Below are 20,849 nucleotides of genomic sequence, written 5' to 3' on the forward strand. Positions count from 1 at the left end.
CAAAGTTGCAAGAATGTTGACAAGAAGCATCCAGGTGAAAAAAATCGTGGGTGGTGACCATAAAAATGCTATAACATTTGAATAGAGGCTAGTTGTTAAAAAGCGTTTTGAGCATAATGAAAGAGCATGTGATATTCATGTAACAGAAATAAAGAAGTCTATGTTACGCGCTATTAGAGACGATGCGGAAAGAGTTGAAGCAGGCTGCCTTGCTGGAACAAATCTGAGTGCAAGCATGTTTGCAAGATCTTGAAAAAGGAACTTGAGTTGGAACAACTTTTAAGTGTATGGATAGAAAGTCAATTGAAAAAGTGATCTGGGACCACCATTCTTCCCATAAAACAGAAAGCCTTATCAATTTATGAGCATCTATGGAAAAAAGCTGAAAATTCTGCAGATGTCTGCCTTCAGTGCTGGTAGTGACTGGTTTGCTGGGTTTAAGAACCGCCATGCATATTATGTATTTTTTTTTATGTGGCAAAGCTGCTAGTGGAGATGAGAAATGTATGCTGTCATTTACTCCCATGGTAAAAAAAATTGAGGAAGGCGGCTACTTCTTAGATCAAATCTTCAATTTGGATGAGATGGGCTTATACTGGAAGCAAATGCCATCCAGAACTTATATTTTTAAGAATAGATTGCACCCTCCAGGTTTTAAGGTCGCAAAGGATCGTATGGCTGTGTTGTTGGGTGCCAGTGCTAGTGGAGAATAAAAGCTTAAACCTGTTTTGGTTGTACCACTCTGCGAGCCTTGAAAGTTTACATTAAGTCCTTTAGGTGTTGACTTCAGGTCAAGCAAAAAATGATTGGATGATGGGGAAAAATTTTTCTGACCTTCTTGTATTTGCAAGAGAGCAAATTTTGGATTTCAAGATTCTCCCATTCTGTACAATGCTCTAGGCCATCCTCCCACAATTGGTGAGCTTTCTGAAAACATCAAAGTGCTATTTCTACTACTGAACACAACCTCTCATTCAACCCATGGACCAGAGTGCAATAGCAGCTTTTAAAGGTTATTATTCAAAGCGCACATTCAAGGAATTGATTGCAGCTACTGAGGGTGATGTTAAGGACAGTGTTCTTCAAGTTTGGAAGAGCTTTACCTTTACAAATGTTGTTGACATTATTGTGGAAGCCTGGGGTGACATCAAGTAGGGACTGCTTGCATGTAGTTTGGTGGAAACTGCTTCCATATTTTCTTAATGATTTTAAAGGCATTGAACAGTCAGAAGCTTCCAGCAATCAAAGAACACTGTGTTGCTCTTGCAAAGCAAGTTAGATTTCAAGAAGTGGAGACCTGAGGATGTTGAGGAGCTGCTTGAGTCCCATTGTGAATGCTTCTCCACAGCTGATATACAGCAACTTGTTGCTGTGGGGGAAATTTGAAGTTCGTGATGAAGGCTATGAAGTCCAGGATAGAACACCAAGAGAACCTTCCACTTCCCTTTTGTCTTCTATCCTGAGGGAAATTGAGAAGCAGTTGCAGCTCTTAGAAGACGATGACTACAGTGCAGAATGCAGCAGTATAGCAGTGGGAGGTCTTATCTGACACCTATGAACAGCCTCCTCGTGAAAGCAGGAAAATGACAAAGCAGCTAAAACTAGGTGCCTTTTTTTTAAGCCAACCCCCAAGAAACGGGTGAGGCCAATCAACCACCAAGCTATCCACTTCTGGACTAAATATTTTCTGTTGTCATAACCTGCACCCAAGAACTACACCTGGAAGTAATGCACTAAGCCATCCTCCCATGATTGCTGAGCTTTCTGAAAACCTCAGTGCTATTTCTACTACCGATGACCCTCCGCCCCTATCTTAATACAATGCTAAACTTAGCAAACTCAGAAACCCTTGAAGTGTTAAATTTATTGTATTATTTCATTAAAATATGACTTTAACATTTACTTTGTGCTACTGTTTGCCTTAGGTTAACTACTGAATTTGTTTTGATTTTTACTGATTCGGACCAGCCCTGTTTTTCCCATAGGCGCCATTATTTCTATTGTGCAATTTTCTACAACTTGAGGTTGCATGGGAACGCAACTATCGCAATTTAGGAGAATTGATTGTAAATGCAAATATGCAGGTATCAGGAATTGAGGATACTTTTGTAAGAATAAGTGATGGATAATTTGATATAACCTGCTTAAAATTGATTGAATGAATAAATGAGGCAGGAAAAACACTGACCGTTGAGGCTATTATACAAAGGCATCAAAGTATGTAATTAATTTTAACCAGGTTTATGACGGTGCAGAAAAAGCTGCTGTACATATAATTATATGACTGGAAGCATCACTGGATTTAAGGCTTGAAGAGAGAACTGACATTTAAAATTAAATCAGATAAATGATGAAGGAAGAGATGATAAAACTGTTCCACTGGTGTGATTTTTGTGGAGCTGCGTTATTTTGTTCCAGTGGAGCTTATGGAGCTATGTTTATTAAAATGAAAAGTGTTTGATATCATTGGCTAGTGCTATATTTTGTCAGTTTGCTTATGTCACTGCATTTTGTTTCTCACCTGTTTCTATTTTTTGCAGTCCAGTTAATGGGACTTCAAAAGTGTACAACACTCATCTGTGTAACAAGGTAAGCAATTTTGAAAAAGACTGTGTGGAGCTGTTGAAGAAAGGAGTAAAGTAGTATGAAATGGAACGCTACTTAATGTGTCCTGGGACATTGTGATATATGTTTAATTTGCAGAATGATTACTGTTGGTATGATCAGCAAGTTTGCAGATGACACACAGATTGGTAGAGTAGCAGAAAGCATAAGGGACTGTCAGAGAATACAGGAGGATATAGATAGACTGGTGAATTGGATGGAAAAATACCAGATGGCATTCAATCCAGGCAAATGTGAGGTGATGCATTTAGGCAAGACTAATTCGAGAGCGAATTATACAATGAATGGAAGAGACTTGGGAAAAGTTGATGGGCAGAAAGATCTGGGAGTGCAGGTCCATTGTACCCTGAAGGTTGCTGCACAGGTGGATAGAGTGGTCAAGAAGGCACATCGTATGCTTGCCTTCGTTGGACGGGGTACTGAGTATGAGCTGGCAAGTCATGGTAAAATTGTACAAGACATTGGTTCGGCTGCATTTAGAATACCGTGTACAGTTCCCGTCGCCACATTACCAAAGTGTAGACACTTTGGAGAAGGTGCAGAGAAGGTTTACGAGAATGTTGCCTGGTATGGAAGGTGCTAGCTATGAAGAGTGGTTGAGTAGGTTAGGTTTATTTTCATTAGATAAAAGGAAATTGAGGGGGGACCTGATTGAGGTTTACAAAATCATGAAGGGTGTAGACAGGATGGATAGAGACCAGCTTTTTCCCAGGGTGAAGAATTCAATTGCAAGAGGTCATGCTTTCAAGGTGAGAGGTGGAAAGTTTAAGGGGGATACACCCAGCAAGTACGTCATACCGAGGGTGTGGGCGTTTGGAATGCGTTGCCAGCAGAGGTGGTAGAGGCAGGCAAGGTAGATTCATTTAAGATGCGTTTGGACAGATGCATGCATACGTGGGGAGCAGACGGATACAAATGCTTAGGAATTGACCGACCGGTTTAGCCAGTACATTTGGATTGGCTCAGGCTTGGAGGGCAGAAGGGCCTGTTCCTGGGCTGTAAATTTTACTTTGTTCTTTGTTCTTGATGCCATTTTAAATTACAGTCATGATTTGGAGGTGCTGGTGTTGTACTGGGATGGACAAAGTTAAAAATCACAACACCAGGTTATAGTCCAACAGATTTAATGGAATAAACCTGTTGGACTATAACCTGGAATTGTGATTTTTAAATTGCACTTGTTTCCTATTTTCCTGGTTTTCTACGTGGTGCTGATGCTGAAGCAATCCCATGTTCAAATATAACAAGATCTGGATAATATCCAGGCTTTGGCTGACGAGTGGCAAGCAACATTTGCACCACGCAATTGCTAGACAATGACCATGTCAAATAAGAGACTATCTAACTGCGGCCCTTTTGACATTCAGTGCTGTTACTGTCATTGAATCCCCCCACTATCAGCATTGTTAGGTTTCCCATTGACCAGAAGCTCATCTGGATCTGTCGCATAACTGGCTACAAGAGCAGGTCAGAGGACTTGAATACTGCAGCAAATAACTCACCACTTGATTCCCCAAAGCTTGTCTACAATTTACAAGGCAGAAATTAGGAATGTGATGGCGTTCTCCCTATTTGCCTGGATGGGTGAAGCTTGAACAACACTTAAGAAACTTGACACCATGCAGGACAAAGTAGTCACGTGATTGGCGCCACTTCCATAAATGTTTACTCCCACCACCACCACCAATACACAGCAGTAATAGTAGAGTGTGCTATCAACAAGATGCACTGCAGAAAGTCACCAAAGATCTTTAAGACAGTATCTTCCAAACTCATGACCATTTCTACCTAGAAGGACAAGGGCAGCAGAGAAAAGGGAGCACTATCACTTCCAAGTTCCCCTCCATTTTGACTTGAAATATGTTGCTGTTCCTTCACTAATGCAGGGTAAAAATTCTGAAATTTCCTCCTTAAGGGTATAGTGAGTCAATCTACATCATGTGGGCTGCAGCAGTTCGCTCTCCACCTCTTGTGTCTCTTCACTGTGCCAGATGAGAGTCAAGTTGAACATTGTCGTCTTTCCTTGCTGATTCTGCCAAGCCTGTTCCCTTGGCTGTGGTTTCACTAGATATCTTTAACCTGCCAGAGGCTCACCACCCTCTTGTTGAGTGCAATAAATATTGGTCAGCCAGATATGTCTATGTCCCACAAGTGAATTTTTAAAGTATAAAAATTGCATGGAGTTACTTGGTTTACCACAACCCCAAAAGTAATATTAATTTCTAACATTTTGAAGTTTTGAGTTTAGCCAATTGATTCACCACCCTGAATGTTCATAATTGATTCAGGTGCTGTCTGTCTTTTGCGGATATTCTTTCATCAAGTCACGTTGAACCAGTAATTTTGCCAATTTCACTAGGGGATACACACTACTGACAGTTATATTGAAGCAATCTTCCTGAACTCCCATCAGAGGTCTGTATCCTACATTTTGTGACACCCATCTCCACTTCTGAAACTTCAAAAGGATTCTCAAAATTACCGTTTTCCATATTGACACTTCCAGTTGCTCTCCCAAGTAATAAGTCGCTTGGTTATCATTTGTTCCTTCTGAACTGTGCAGTCTTTTCAACTTGTTAGGCCTTGGATGCTTACTCTTAAAAAGAGCTAGGTGGAACAACAGTTGGTTGTTAACACAATAACTGATTTAATTAATTCCACACGGTGGCACAGTGGTTAGCACTGCTGCCTCACAGCGCCAGAGACCCGGGTTCATTTCCCGCCTCAGTCTGTGTGGAGTTTTCACATTCTCCCCATGTCTGCGTGGGTTTCCTCCAGGTGCTCCAGTTTCTTCCCACAGTCCAAAAATGTGAGGGTGAGGTGAATTGGCCATACTAAATTGCTTGTGATGTTAGGTGAATGTAGGGGAATGGGTCTGGATGGGTTGCTTTTCGGAGGGTCAGTGTGGGCTTGTTGGGCCAAAGGACCTGTTTCCACACTGTAAGTAATCTAATTAATTCCTAACATGGCATTGACAAATTGCACCTGGCTTTGTTTTACTGTGACAATAGGATACAAAATGTTTAAATCATTGGTGTATATCACCATGTTAGCTATCATTAGGGAAATCAGATGTGACCATTTGCTTGTGTGGTTCCAAATTAGAAGTTTCCTCTAGACTATAAAATAATGGCTGATCTTCCTATTTTTTCTGCATGTGCTGTCTGTTCCAGAATGCAGTAGTGGAGTCATTTTAATAATGAGCATTGTGTATTTTTAACTTGGTTTGAACTGATCCTTTTTTTTTTTAAAAACAATTTATTGTGGATTAACATTTTCTTTCTAGTGGCAGACCGGTTTAAATTCTAGTCTTCAATATATCAAGTGTCTGACTGGTTTTATGGTCAAATTCTTTGTTTCTTCTAGTTGGAGAAACTGTATGCAGATATTCTTATTTGCTTGCAATCCCGTTACACATCGTCCTTTGATAGTGACGTCTTGGAACAACTGTCATCTCTGCTCAGTATCACCTTCCTACATAAGAACCGGCAGATCAGGAACCAGACCACACAGTTTTGGAATGCTACGTTTGCCAAAAGTACATTGTTACACTATCCGCAGCAAATTAAGTGAGCATGACTTTGTTTTAAGCATGTTTTTGGATATAACCTTATCAGTTGCTTTTGAATTGAAAGCCATTTTGTTCAAGCTTTGTCAAACGTTATTTTTAACGTGCTTCAAGATATTGGTCAGACCTCCATTGTATTATGTACTATTTCAGCTTATTTGTTCTTGTAAAATGACTATACAATAAGTGCAAGAGGGCATGCCTAAGAATGAGGGGTTAACTTGATGAAACTACAAGACAGCATAAGCAGGAAGTAATAGACAAATCTAAATGATCCTACAACCGACTGTTCCACTCCAAGTTCTACAGTCCTGTTACATCCAGTTATAGATGTAAACAACTCACTGGAGGAGGAAGCTCCATTCCTGCACCCATCCTCAATAATGCAAGAGCCCAACTCATAAGTACAAAAGATGAGACTGAAGCATTCGCAATAGTCTTCAGCCTGAAGACCTTAAGCTTGAATGGATGATTCATCTCTGCCTCTCCCCCAGAGATCTCCAGCATCATAGATGCCAGTCTTCAGCCAATTTGATTCAATCAATATGATGATATCAAGGAACAGTTTGAGGCACTGAGATGCTGCAAAGTATATGAACCCTGACCGTACTTTCGTAATAGTTCTGAAGATTTGTGTTCCAGAACTTGACTCACTCTTAGCCAAGCTGTTCTGGTACAGCTACGATGCTGGCATCTACCTCCAATTGGAGAAATTGCCCAAGTATGTCCTGTATGCAAAAGGTAGGCCAAGTCCAACCAAGCCAGTTACTCCTCTATCAGTCTACTTTCAATCATCATTGTAGTAATGGAAGGTATCAACAATGCTATCAGGCAGCAACTCCTCAGCAATAATCTGCTCACTGACCCAATTGCCAGGGACAATCAACTCCTGATCTTATTACAGACCTGGTTCAAACACTAGACAATTCCTGTGATGAGAGTGGCAGCTGTAGACCAAGGCCATATTTGACTGATTTGCAGCATCAAGGAGCTCCAGCAAAACATAAGAGTTGGGGCAAAACCTTTTGGTTGGAGGCATCCCTGGCAAGTGGGAAGGTGGGTGTGGTTGTTCAGTCAGTTCAGCTCTAGGATGTCTCTGGAAGAGTTCTCAGGGTACTGTCCTAGGCCCAATCACTACATTCAATGGTTTTCCCTCCATTGTAAGGTCAGAAATTGTGATGTTGACTGATTGCAAAGTATTCAGCACCATTCACAACTTGGATATTAAAGCAGTGCATGTTGAAAAGCAACACGAACTGGGCTATATCCAGCTTGGGGTGACGAGTGATATTCATGTCACACAAATGCCAGGCCATGGTCATCTCTAATAAGAAACGATCTACCCACTGTCCCTTGACATTCAGTGTAATGACATCACCATCATTGAATTTCTCACCAATCAATATCCTTGGGGTTGCCACAGACAAGAGCCTGAACTGGACTTGCCAAATAAAGGCAAGAGCAGGTTGGAGGCTAGGAATACTGTCGAGTAACTCACCACCTGACTTCTAAAAGCCTGTCCAGCAACAACATGGGTCAAGTCAGTTGTGTGATTGATACTCGCCACTTGTCAGATGAGTGCAGCTCCAGCAAAACACTATAGAGCTGGACCCCATCTAGAGCAAGAATGTGGTACTGGAAAAGCACAGCAGGTCAGGCAGCATCCGAGGAGCGGGAAGTAGATGTTTTTGGCAAAAGCCCTTCATCAGGAATGCTCAGATGCTGCCTGACCTGCTGTGCTTTTCCAGCACCACACTCTACTGTAATCTCCAGCATCTGCAGTCCTCGCTTTCACCATCTAGAGCAAAACCGGCCACTTGATTGGCACTATATCCACAATCTTCTACTCCTACTCCTTCCACCAACACTCGGTAGCAGTATGTCCTATCTACATGATGCACTGTAGCAATTCACTAAAGATCCTTGTACAGCAGCTTCTAAACCTACAATTACATCTATCTAGAAGAACAACACCTGCAAGTTCCCCTTCAAGGCACTCACCATCCAAATTTGGAAATGCCTTGCCATTCCTTCACTGACACTGGGTCAAAAGTCATGGAATTCCCTCCCTTAATGGCATTATGGATCTATCTAGAGCACATGCACTGCAGCTGTTCGCTAAAGCAGCTCACCATCGTCTCGAGGACATTTAGAGATGAGGGAAAAAAAGCTGGCACAACCCGATTATGTCCATGTCTGATGATTTTTGCTTTAAAAAGGCACCATCTTGGGTAAAAGTACCTAGGTACAGAATTTTAAAACAAGATAGAAAGAACAAAGTTAAAAGTTAAACATTTCGGTAACTATAGTACAGTAACACTTGCTCAGTTTTAAGTAAAAAGAGTGGAAAGTTCAAACATTACAGCATAGCCACAGTAGGACCACAGTTCAAGGAATTTCCCTGAGATTGGAAGTCAACGCTGAGGCCATGCTGTGCCTAGATACCTCCACACTGGGCCACTGGGGTTTGCCTGGTCTGAGGCTAGGAGTCCATGGTCAGGAGAAGAAAGAAGAGAGGAGGAGGGGAAAAGAAACACCAGCATTTTAAAAAAAAAAGAGAGGGGGAAAGAAAGAAAGGAAACTAGTTGAGCAGGTGAGCTCAGTCTGAAGCCATGTTGGATTGCATAGGGTGTGTCATGCCAGCCCATGTCAGATATGATGTGAAAAGATAAAATTCTCAAAACTAAATGGGATTATGTGTTCATTAACTAATAATGCAGTATCACTTAAGACAGGATCTGGCTCTGCATGTTGCATCGATCTAGTTAAAGGCAGTTGCTGTTTTTATTTGAAATTTTGAAAGATGTACGAATTTTTAACTATTTTTCATTGATATTCTTTTGATAAATTTATTTCTCTTTTAGAGACACATTCCTCCTCATCCTTTGGACTGTGTCTCCAGGGTTATTTGTAAAGTGTATATGTTATGACATGTTAAGTTTTTGCTTTACTATAGGTCGGTCTTAAGTCGGGTCAAGCAGAAGACACCCATAATATTGCCTGGTTTTGAGACCTTGGAATTAATGGAAGAGTCAAGTGGGCCTTATTCTGATTTGGTACATTTATTAAGCACAGTTTATCTTTCTGCTGTGACAGCATCGTCTGATTTTTTTTTTAAAATCCAAAATACATATTCTAAGTTTAAGATTTGAATATCTTTATAAGATTTCAGTATTTCAATTGTGTTTGAGAATATTTTTATTAGCTTCATAAGCAAATTAACGTTCCTAACTGCCAGCGTACTACATTGTTCCCCTTAATGTGTCTATATCCTACAAAGCACAAAATATTGGAGCAAAATATTTAATACTTCTGCACATTCAACCCATTTGCATGGCTTAAATTTTTGCTTTGTTGGATTAGAAAACCAGTTTTAATTATCAACATGGTAGTTGGAAATTGACTTTTGTTTACAATAAAAAAGTCAAATACTGCATTCTGCAGCTGGATGTTGTGAAAACAAAGCTGCTTCACTAATACATTTTTTTTAGAGCAGGATCCTTTGGATTGACAAGGCATGGCTTCCCACATTTGATGGTCTTCAAAGTGACTTTTCAGTTATAGCATTGCTATAGCATTTTTGGAGCATCTTCGCCGTACAGTTTGCAGTGGCAAAGAATCAAAATAGCAGCATAAAAGTGACAGTGTGAAATATGTAATGTTTTGGCTTTAATGCTGCTATTTTGATTCTTTGCCTTAGGTCGAGAATGCATGCTGACTTAAATATCCTACAGAAAATAAGTGTTCGGCTGCATCAGTTGCACTTTTTCATGTGACAAAGCATGTACTGGAGAAAAACAACTGGTCAGGCAGTCTCTTTAGAGTGAAATCAGAATTACCGTTTTCAAATCCAGTAACCCTTTGCACATGAAGGATGAAAGATCACTAGACTTGAAATGTTAGGTCTGACAGCATTTGTGAAGAGAAACCAGAGCTGTGTGTTTCTCCAGCACACCTTTTGTTTCAGATTTCCAGCATGTGTTTACTCTTTTCGTATTCTTTCTCGCAGTCTGAACATTCCCAATTAGACACTAAAGTCAGTGGTGTGCAAGTTAATTCATTTGGAAAAAGAGAGTCATTGCTTGCTAGAGCTGAAGATCTGAAAGAGAAGTGTGTGCCTCAAACTCCAGCAAAAGTAAGTTGAGTGCAAATGTTTTGCATGAGGCTGTGTATATAGAACATTGAGTCCGGAGTATATCAGACGACGTACTCAAATGGTTGTTTGAGGTTATGGTTTCAAAGATTGTGGGGAGAAAGAAATTGAGTATTTGTAATTTAAATGAGTCAAGGGGATTGCAGCTTTTTTTTTCCTGAGAAGTATCATCTTGGAGAGCTAATGAGATTTCTTCAAAAACGCTTCTGTTGGTGAGATGCTCAATGCAGTAGATACCATTGATGTATGACTGTCTGTCTGTAATTGCTTACACTTCTGTTTGGAAGCCCAATTTTATGTTTTGGTATTTTGCAGTGAAAATATTTTTAAACCAAGTTTGTTGATACTGCTCTTCTTTTGTAAGCTCTAAGGCTGAGACCAATCCAACCTCCTTACCTTTTACTACTTGCGCATTCTCCCTCTTTCTAGTTGAAGCTAGATTTTTCTTCTCCCAAAATGCCACGACAAGAGCGACTGCTGGAGGAGGAGAAATCAATAGATTTTGTGTTTATACCACCTGAACCTAAGGAGCGGATTTTGACAGAGCATCAGAAAGAGGTGTTATGGACAAAGAGGTAGGTTGAAGGAAGAAAGTCATTGTCTGCTTATTTCTCATGGGCTATGGAAAGAAAAACTGATCCAGTGTATATCAGATCTTCACCCCCTTTAGACTAGTAGACAAGCTGTTTGTGTGGGAATGAGGTGAGACAGTGTGTTGCCCTCTTGTATCTGTAGTTGTATCTGAGTTCTTATTCATCCCAGCATTATCAGAACAAGAATGGCTGTCTCTTTATTTGTGCATGAAAACTGTTGTGTTCTACCATTATTTATAAATGTTTATTTTAAGAATGCAATTTGATTGCTAGTTTTAAAAAAAATCAGGCTTTTATACATTATTTTGTGAAAATGTTGGAACAGTATCTATTCACTTCTGCAAATCAGATAATTGCAAAATTACTTTAAGTTTATTGATTTACCTTCACTTGTAACACATTCAACAGATGAATGCCAAAATAAGCATTTTGAAGGGCTTCTCCATTTTAACATTTATTTTCTCCAAAACAGGACTGACCTTCCTGCCATGTACAATAATTTGGATGCATCTCAGGATTCTCACTTGTTTTCCCAGTATACACAATCTCAGGAGGACAACTTGTAAGTAGATCATTTCACTTGGTATCCACAAGCTCATTTAGTTTGCACGCTAATAAAATGCTTTAACACCCAAGCACTATTTGTTCTGTCTGTATGGTAATTATGCAAACTGAATTGTATAATGCTGTTCTATATTGAGTAACCCAGCTTGAAAATACATGTTGCAATTTGAAGCAGCTTTCTTTTGGGTTATTTTAGAAAAGCTTACTGCAATTAGCAAACTTGACCATTTGCTGAAATTTGACTTAGATAGGGCTGCATTTTTGATATTAGATTTACTGATAAATATATACTTTACAGTCTAGCAGAATTTTAAGAATTCTTTGCCTCACCAGAGTTGTTCTTTTATTCAATCTTAGAATTTGCAACACTAGCAAAACACAGGGCAAATTCCAAAGATGTGCTGGTCATGTGGACTGACCATGTTAGGTTGCCCTATTGTATCCAGGGACGTGGCAAACTACTTGGATTAGCCATGGTAAATGAAGGTTCATGGGAACAAGATGGGGCCGTGGGTCTGGTTGGGATGCTCTTTGGAGGAATAATGCAGACTCGATGGGCTTTATGGCCTCTGTCTGCATCGTAGGAATTCTATGATTCGAAATCATTCAACCAACTGGTTTATGGTTTACTTTAATTACCTCACTTTAATAGTGATGTGGGCATCACTAGCTGGGCCAGCATTTATTCATCCCAGAGGGCAGTTGAGTCGATTTTACATTGTTATGGATCTGGAGTCACGTGTAGGCCAGACCAAATTAGGATGACCGATTTTGTTCCTACAGGACATTAGTGAGCCATCTGTTTTTTAACAGCTGTTGACACTGGTTATATGACTGTCATTAGGCTAGTTTTCCTATTCTAAATTTACTAAAAATCTGGATTTCACTTATGATGATTTGAGTCTAAGTCCTCCAGAATATTGCTTGGGGTTCTGGATTGCTGGTTCAGTGACCTTACCGTTATGTCATCACCACCCAAATGCCCATAAATTCAACTTCGGAGTATCTCCAGCAGTTTGGTTTTCTTTTAATATTTGATCTAAACTGGCTATAGAGGTATATCGATTATCTGAATTTCAGTGTCCCGCAAAAACATTACATCAAAGAAGTAAGTGTATTTGATTTATCTCTACTGAAGAACATGCAAAAACAAAGAAACACAAGTAGCTCAAGCATTGCCGATGGGGTACTTTTTAGGTAAGGGTTGTTATACAGCCCTATATAAAAATAAGTGTTTTACAGTATTCCCGGCACTTAATCAAGAACATACACTGATGCATGAGGCAATGCTTCTGTCTTTCTATCACGAGACTGAGTTCCTAGAAACTGACAAATGCTCTTGCGATCGTAGAAGCTGCTTGGGACCTTGATTAATGCAGTCTTCACCACTCTTTGCCAAATGCTAACTACTGCATTTTTAAAGATGTTTTCTTGTGTTATTGCTTTTTTTGTACATTATGTGAAATCTGTGACCTCTTGCGCTCAATACATTAAAATTATATATTTAAACAAATTCTCTGGTAGAGCACACTTAGATCAGCATGGCTTCCCTTGTTTAAGGTAAAATCGATTATCCAAATAATCAGTTATCCGAGCAGTTATCCTGCCCATTTCGTTCAGATAATAGAAGTTCCTCTCTACTTGCATCTTGAAAATGGAGCTTGGTTTGGTGATAATTTGGAGATTTTGGGAATAATACAGATTTCAAGATGCCTATGTGCTCACTGCCTCATTGTGTATTTTTTCCTGTTTCCTTCACCTCTTTTTGCATGAAGGAATAGTGAATTAATAAACAAATGCAAAGTACTGTAGGTGCAGGGGAACTGAAAAAGTGTTGGAGAAATACAATGTCTTGGCAGTATGTTGCTGAACAAAGAGACCTTGAGTGCAGGTTAAGAGTGGAGTCGTAGGTAGGTAGGATAATGAAGGCGTTTTGGTTTGCTTTCCTTTATTAGTCTGAGCATTTGAGTTGGGAGGTCATGTTGTGGCTGTACAGAACATTGGTTAGGCCACTTTTGGCATACTGTGTGCAATTCTAGTCACCCTCCTTTTGGATGTTGTGAAACTTGAAAGGGTTAAGAAAAGATTTACAAGAATGTTGCCAGGGTTGGAAGATTTAAGCTTTAGGGAGAGGATGAATAGACTAGGACTGTTTTCCCTCGAGTGTCGGAGGCTGAGGGGTGACCTTAGAGGTTTATAAAATCATGAGGGGCATGGAAAGGGTAAATGGACAGACAAGGTCTTTTCCCTGGGCTGGGGAGACCAGAACAAGTGGGCGTTGATTTATGGTGAGGGAGAAAAATTTGAGACCCAAGGAGCAGCTTTTTCATGCAGAGGGTGGTGCATGTGTGGAATGAGCTGCCAGAGGAAGTGGTGGAGACTGGTACAATTACAGCATTTCAAAAAGCATCTGGATGGGTATGTGAATAAGAAGGGTTTAGAGGATATGAGCCAAGTGCTAGCAAATGGGACTAGATTAATTTAGGATATCTGGTCAGCATGGACGAGTTGGACGAAGGGGTCTGTTTCTGTGCTGTACATCTGTATGATTCTATCTGAGCAGAGAGAAACAATTGCTGTTTTGAGTTCAATGGCTCTTTGAAACCTTTTTTAAACTGTCGTGTTAAGCCCAGACTTCAGGCAAGGTCCCCAATTATTGAACCCCCAAGTGTGGAAAGGTGAATTTGCTCTTTATCATCTTGTTCCCCCTTAGACAAGCTTTCTTCATTTAACTAAAGATTGATTTATGAGTGAATAATTGTGAGAAGAATTAATGTGTCTCAAATAAATTGGAAACATCTTAACTTTTATGGACTTAAATGTACAGATATATACATCACCTTTGGATTGGTAGTGACGTCTGTGTAGTAGAACATAGTTGTGGAAAGAATTTGGGATTTTTGTCTGTTAGTGTGGTTTTACTTATTTGTTTTCCCCCTTGTTTCCTTTTGGTTAGTGGATGTCACTAAGAGTGAAAGTGTTAGTTTACGTGCAGTATAGATGTAAAATAATTGATTGTTATTCATTTGAGACCTTCACAATATACTGGTGCTCAGACCCAGGCCAGCACATAAAAGTGTCTGTGTTCGCTAGCGCGCACACCAGAGTTGCTGTGTGTTTTTTAACACCAGTTTTTAACATATCTCTGGAAGGGCAAAATACAAGAAGGAAGATAGTCAGTTCATTATCTCTTGCAGCTGCATCTCTGCTTTCCTGACACTTTATAGATGTGACATGCCATTGGTAACAAACAGGCTTTGTCTGACCATACTGAATTTTCATCTGCATTATTTTTTGTTGTCTGTATCAGTCCTCTTTGTTTACCAAATGTATTTTGGAATGAAATTTTGAAATGTTTAAAATACTTGAAGGTTTTGATCCATCATCCTGACAAAATAGCACCAAAAGAGCAGAAAAGGAAATTACTACTTTGGGCAGAATTATAATGAATTAGGCAGTTTCAGATTTGTTCTGGTTCGACTTAAGCCTCATTCTTTGCATTTGGAAAAACAGCTTTTATTTTCCACCCATAACCCTGTTCCTCAAAAGCAAAATTTGATTTAATTATTTTCAAATTTCTTAAGTTCAGGCTAACGAGACTTGAAATGTAACCAAGATCCCTTAGTTATACAGTGATCTAATTTTGTTACCAGATTTGTGTTTTTATTTTCTTCCCCCCTCCAGAGCTAATCCTGCAAAAAAACTTGGAGAAGCAACAACGGAAACCTCTGAAAACCTACCACAGGTAAATGATAGCTTTTTAGCAAAATTGTTCTTTAAAGTGATTAGGTGCAAATGTAACCTAGTCACAAGGAAACAAAAGATTGAACGTTAATTATAAGAACTGCAGTCTTAATGGATAATTTGAGTTGATTCTATTTTGGTCTGGAGATGGATGTATCCCTGAAAGATTCCTCCGCATGTTATAGTCTAATTAGGCCGTATTATTTATTTTTTAATTAGTTTTTATCACATCTAGGCTCAAATCTTGATATTCAACTGATGAAACGACTGAGATTCAAATTGGTTGCCAAGAGATAATCCATGAAGGATTCAAAGAGATCTCTTTGCCCTTAGATACTCTTGTTATACAGATGAGTGTCCTATTGCTTGAGTGTTGACTAATTAATGGCCTATTCAGCTTCCTCACAAATTATTATTGGAATCCAGTATAAATTGATTGTTCCAAACCCATGACATCTGTGGATTATAAATTTAAGTAAGTTTGTATATGGCCCCTTTCTAGCTTATTTCAATTTAAAAGCAACCAGAAGCAAGAATTTGTTTAAATAAAAGTTAGTTTATTGCTAAACCACTGCTGTAGTTAATCAAGTGAAAGTGATAGGTATTAACCGAAAATACAAATGCAAAAGTTAAAAATAAGAATAAAAGATAGTTATGAAGGTGCAAGTATGTCCAGTATCTAAGATTGTTGAAGATTCTCTTTCCAAAGTGAAGGTTTGAAGAGTTTAATTCAGCAACTATCATGATTTCTGTGGTCAAATAGTTGAAGACTGTTCCCATAGATGGATAGAGCAGAACAGGTCCTGGGATTGAGTGATTTTATGGCAGTTAGGTGATGGCCCATGGTAGCTTGACTTAGTACACAGACCTGAAATCATCCTCTTGTCACCCTGTTGTGAAACAGTGATTCTGTCAAGATGTCTGCATAAAATGGTTGCTCATAGGACTTTTAGACAGTTCAAAACTTAAAGCTGTTGCTATCTCAAAACTGTTAAACCATGCTTCATGTTTGGTACTAGGCCAGTGTAAGTTTGGGATGCAGATGCATAATTGTCTTTTAGTTGAGGCAATTACTTTTTTTACTTTTCAGTCATTAGCTTGATTTGCGATTGTTGTCAAGTTGGTGATATAAGAATGGCTATTCACACCATCACCTTGAGGTAATTGCGATCTGATCTCCATACCAACTGAATCCACAAAGTTGGTCATGTGATTATTAGGGGCCTTTCTTAAGATTCATTGTTTTTTTAAAAAATCGAAATGAATACAAAATATGCAGTGTATCTATACATTTTTCACAACTGTGATCAGTGAATTAGATTGTGAAGGTTTACTTGTGCATTCTTTCTAAAAAGAGTTATTTCACAGGCCAGATCATGGTTTAATGTTGAACCCCAATTAACACAAGGATGAGTCTTGGAATTAAATTCATGAATTGGTCTGCTCAAATACAAATATGTTAACCTTGACAAACAGGTATTTCTTAGTAGAATACTATTGCAATAGGGTGCATTCTTCTGAATACAATGAATTCCGCAAAGAAATAGAATGTCTGTATTTGGTACTGCTAAACTTGTTGTGGTCAATGCTGCTAAAGGACTGTAAGATTTCAAAGCCAGTCTGTACTGATATGCTACACTTTGAAGATTGCTTCTTTTCTGAAGAGCAAGGGTTTGATTAATTATGCCTTATTGCATCTGTTAAACATTCAAAATGATTTTTTTTTCTTCAGGATGAAAATATGGAAACCGAAAATGAGCTTGATACCCAGATTGCCATTGAGGCAAATAATGAAAATGAATTGCCTCATCAAGGAACTGACCAAGAATGTGCTGACCACGAGGGAAGTAGGATGAACGTTGAAGATTCCGTAGATTTTGTTTGCAGTGACAAACCGGAGGAAGTGAGAAACATGGTGGCTCAATCTAAATCAAACTGCACTGGTTGTGCTTCTGAATCAGGGGTTAGCAGTGCTGATGTGAGTGGTAGTTCTACCTCTTCTGACATCATCTCTGGAACGCCACAGAAAACCAGCAGCAGAAGGCAATCATTTATTACTCTGGAGAAGTTTGATCCCTCCACTACATGTTGCTTCAGTAACTCCCCTTTGGTTAAAATGGCACAAGCAGCTGCTGAAGTTTTCATACCTCAGTGGGCTGAAGCAATGGAGGTGGAAGTTGCATCACAGCATGAGAAGAGCAAAGTTTGCCAGGAAGTCAATTTGAGTACAACAAAAACTGGCAAACATGGTAGACGTAGGCAAAGTAAAATTGAAAGGTCAACTGTAGAAAATTCAACCAAGTACACTAAGGCTCCAAAAAGTATTAAGAGTTCTACAATTGAATCATTGGATGCAAAAGAAAATTCTACAACTAATAATCGGGACCATCTTAATAAAAGCGAAGCTGTATGTCGCCAGGATTCTGAGAGCCAGACAAGTAACAAACAGACAAACAACAGTGTTTCTAGTGAAGAAAATTCTGAAATTACTCCAGTAGACTTGAAAGAGACAGCCTCATCCGAAAATGTTTCAAGCGTACAAGAGAAGAATGATTCTTCTAAAGTACTAACAAAAAAAATGCTAAGGCGTTCTTCTAGGAAGCACTTGGATGTGGCAGTTACAAATCAGAATGACAGCAAGGAAAAAAGAGACGATAAACTAGGGAAAAAATCACAAAATGAGGGAGAGGAGCATCTTCAAAATTCTCTCCAGCATCATGAGCTTTTCAAAGCAAAAGAAAATGATTCTAAATCTTTATCTGGTAAGTCAGCAACTGAGAAAAGCAGGACTTCAAAAAATGTTTCTCAGGAGTCTGATTCCACCAAAAATACGCCAGATGCTGGTGACAAAGTCCGCCCTCGCTACCAGACTCGTAGAGCATCCCAAGGCTTGACTGAAGCAGAGAACAGTTGCTGTAGCATTACTGAATCGGAGGGTTCTGAAGGCAACCCAAAGCTTCAGGATGGTCAGAAGAAAAGGAGAATGTCCAAGGGAAGAACAAAGACTAAAGAGTTATCCCTCAAGAACAGCAAGACCAAAGGTCTGATGGAAGATGAAACAACTGTAGACAGTCAGGTGTGCTCAAAAAATGAAAATGTAGAGCTGAAACGTTCAGAAAAAGAGTTGGAGGTTGAAATTCAGCATGATGTTGAAGTGATGACCCAGGTGGAAGGTGCAGAAAATCTTGGTGAAATGCATAGTTCACAGATGTCTCCAGTGCTTCATGCTTCAGTCGAAGAGTCAAACACAGAAAAGGACCTTAAAACACACAACACAGCACAAAACCCAAGAGAACAACCTGAAACTATTGAAAGTGTAAAAACTGAGCTTTATTTAGAACCAGACAAAACTGAAGAAGCCTTCACAGTTGTCCATGTTCACCACTTGCCTTATGAGACAGAAGTTTTATCAGCTGATTGTTCAAATCTTTCAGATAGACTGCTTTCAGTCAAGAAGAGCCACAAGTTGGATGAGTGCCATGTGAGAAGTAAAAGGACTCGAAAAACTAAAAATTGTGATTGCTGCAAAGGCTCTTCACAGCATGGAAAATTGCAATTAGAAAATAAAGAGAGCTCCACCAAACAAGAGCCAGAATCTGATCAAAAAGAGGATACTTTGCACCTAAGCTCTTCAATTAATTATTCTTCGACGGAGAGGCTATTAGAGAGCCCCAGGCTTAACAACACTGTAAATGATGGACCTTGTGCATTCAGCACACCTCTGTCTGGAGATAGCAAAATTCAGTTTTTTGGTGGTTCTCTTAGTACTGTTACATCAGAGGTGGATTTGACAGAAGAAAGAAAGGTCATCCCGAGGATTGAAACCTCTGCGGGGCGGCAGGAGGCGGAGGAGCCCTCTGCGGGGCGGCAGGAGGCGGAGGAGCCCTCTGCGGGGCGGCAGGAGGCGGAGGAGCCCTCTGCGGGGCGGCAGGAGGCGGAGGAGCCCTCTGCGGGGCGGCAGGGGGCGGAGGAGCCCTCTGCGGGGCGGCAGGGGGCGGAGGAGCCCTCTGCGGGGCGGCAGGGGGCGGAGGAGCCCTCTGCGGGGCGGCAGGGGGCGGAGGAGCCCTCTGCGGGGCGGCAGGGGGCGGAGGAGCCCTCTGCGGGGCGGCAGGGGGCGGAGGAGCCCTCTGCGGGGCGGCAGGGGGCGGAGGAGCCCTCTGCGGGGCGGCAGGGGGCGGAGGAGCCCTCTGCGGGGCGGCAGGGGGCGGAGGAGCCCTCTGCGGGGCGGCAGGGGGCGGAGGAGCCCTCTGCGGGGCGGCAGGGGGCGGAGGAGCCCTCTGCGGGGCGGCAGGGGGCGGAGGAGCCCTCTGCGGGGCGGCAGGAGCTCTCTAGGGAAGAGAAGGCAGTGAATGATTCTTCCGTGGAACAGAAAGTGTTGGAGTCTTCCACTGGTGCACAGATGACAGATGGCTCTTCAGTGGAGCAAACTGCAGTACCAGAGTCATCCTCTACAGAGCAGGAAATGATCAATTCCTCTTTCACAGAGCAGAACGTGGTGCAAGAGTCCTCAACAGAGCAAAAAGCAGAGGAATATTTCAAAAATGGAGGGAATGAACAAATAAAATCAGTGAAGGGAGATGTTGGCACCGTTGAATTGTCAATGTCGGAAGGAGAACCAGTATCCAACGATGTTGCTTTGATAAAGGATGAACCATTAAAAAGCAAAGAAACACTAGCTGGCTATGAGTTGGAACAAGATCAACCTAGCACGACAGGTGTAACTATCCCAAGTGATGGAGTGACCACTGTACAAGCTGAAACTGATCAAATGGGCAGGCCAAGTGTTCCAATCCCATTTGACAAAAATAATGTACAAGATGAGCCAGTGACTGCAGAGCATCTTAAAGATGCAGAGACCATTGGCACTGAAGAGTCTTCTCCTCAGGTGGAGTTAACCACGCAAGTTGATGTCTCCAAACCCATATCAGCGCATCTCATGGAATCACCACAAAAGACTAAAAATGATGCCTCATTTCTGGTTGGATCAATGCACAGTCCTTCTGAAATGCAGGCATGTTGTGTATGGTCACCAACAGCATCACCTTCTACAAGTATTCTCAAGAAGGGAATTAAACGACCATCTGAAAATGATTCTCCGTCTCCAATGACTAAGGTTTGTAAAATAAATCAAACACTTATGACTCTTTCAGTTTGGATAAGTTTACAGCTACTATTTTTTTGGTTTTTTTTCCCACTGAGTAACTGACCTATATTGGCTAATGCTGAATCGGCTAATGCTGAATTGGCTAACCTTGAGCATGATGTAGGTAATGTTATATTTAATGTCACTCCTTAGTTTTGAGTGAAACATAAGCTAAGATACAATCCCAATCAGTTCTGCGTGAAGTGCATTGAAGCAAGTTTAGCTGCATGACTGTCAAAGTCAAGTAACTTGTTGGTGCGTTTTAAGGTTTGCTTGTAACAATTGATGAAAACCTGTTACTATTGGGAGTTACACAGACCAGTGCTTTACCTTTGAGTTTTCATGCTGAATCGCCAAACTATGCTATAGAAAACTGTATACCTGTAAAACCTTGAGTTTAAGTCTCAACATGTTAGAATTTAACTAGCTAAACTCACCAAGCATTGAACCCTGTGGTGA

General features: G+C 40.5%; 1 protein-coding gene across 7 annotated transcripts in view; it reads left to right on the forward strand.

Annotated features, from left to right (window-relative positions):
* Positions 1 to 20,849, forward strand: part of rif1 (replication timing regulatory factor 1) — a 97,066-nt gene that overhangs the window by 62,800 nt on the left and 13,417 nt on the right. For all 7 annotated transcript variants that reach the window (XM_087989272.1, XM_087989268.1, XM_087989269.1 and 4 more), the window contains exons 23-30: positions 2,541 to 2,589; positions 5,992 to 6,194; positions 9,150 to 9,249; positions 10,203 to 10,328; positions 10,776 to 10,921; positions 11,412 to 11,501; positions 15,188 to 15,248; positions 16,980 to 20,360. In XM_087989272.1, coding sequence (XP_087845398.1) covers positions 2,541 to 2,589; positions 5,992 to 6,194; positions 9,150 to 9,249; positions 10,203 to 10,328; positions 10,776 to 10,921; positions 11,412 to 11,501; positions 15,188 to 15,248; positions 16,980 to 20,360 — 4,156 coding nt within the window. The remainder of the gene's footprint in view (positions 1 to 2,540; positions 2,590 to 5,991; positions 6,195 to 9,149; positions 9,250 to 10,202; positions 10,329 to 10,775; positions 10,922 to 11,411; positions 11,502 to 15,187; positions 15,249 to 16,979; positions 20,361 to 20,849) is intronic.

Source organism: Chiloscyllium plagiosum, unplaced genomic scaffold, assembly GCF_037043375.1.
Source record: "Chiloscyllium plagiosum isolate Xiang-an unplaced genomic scaffold, Cpla_swu_hap1 HiC_scaffold_7, whole genome shotgun sequence".
In the NCBI taxonomy this organism is placed as follows: domain Eukaryota; kingdom Metazoa; phylum Chordata; class Chondrichthyes; order Orectolobiformes; family Hemiscylliidae; genus Chiloscyllium; species Chiloscyllium plagiosum.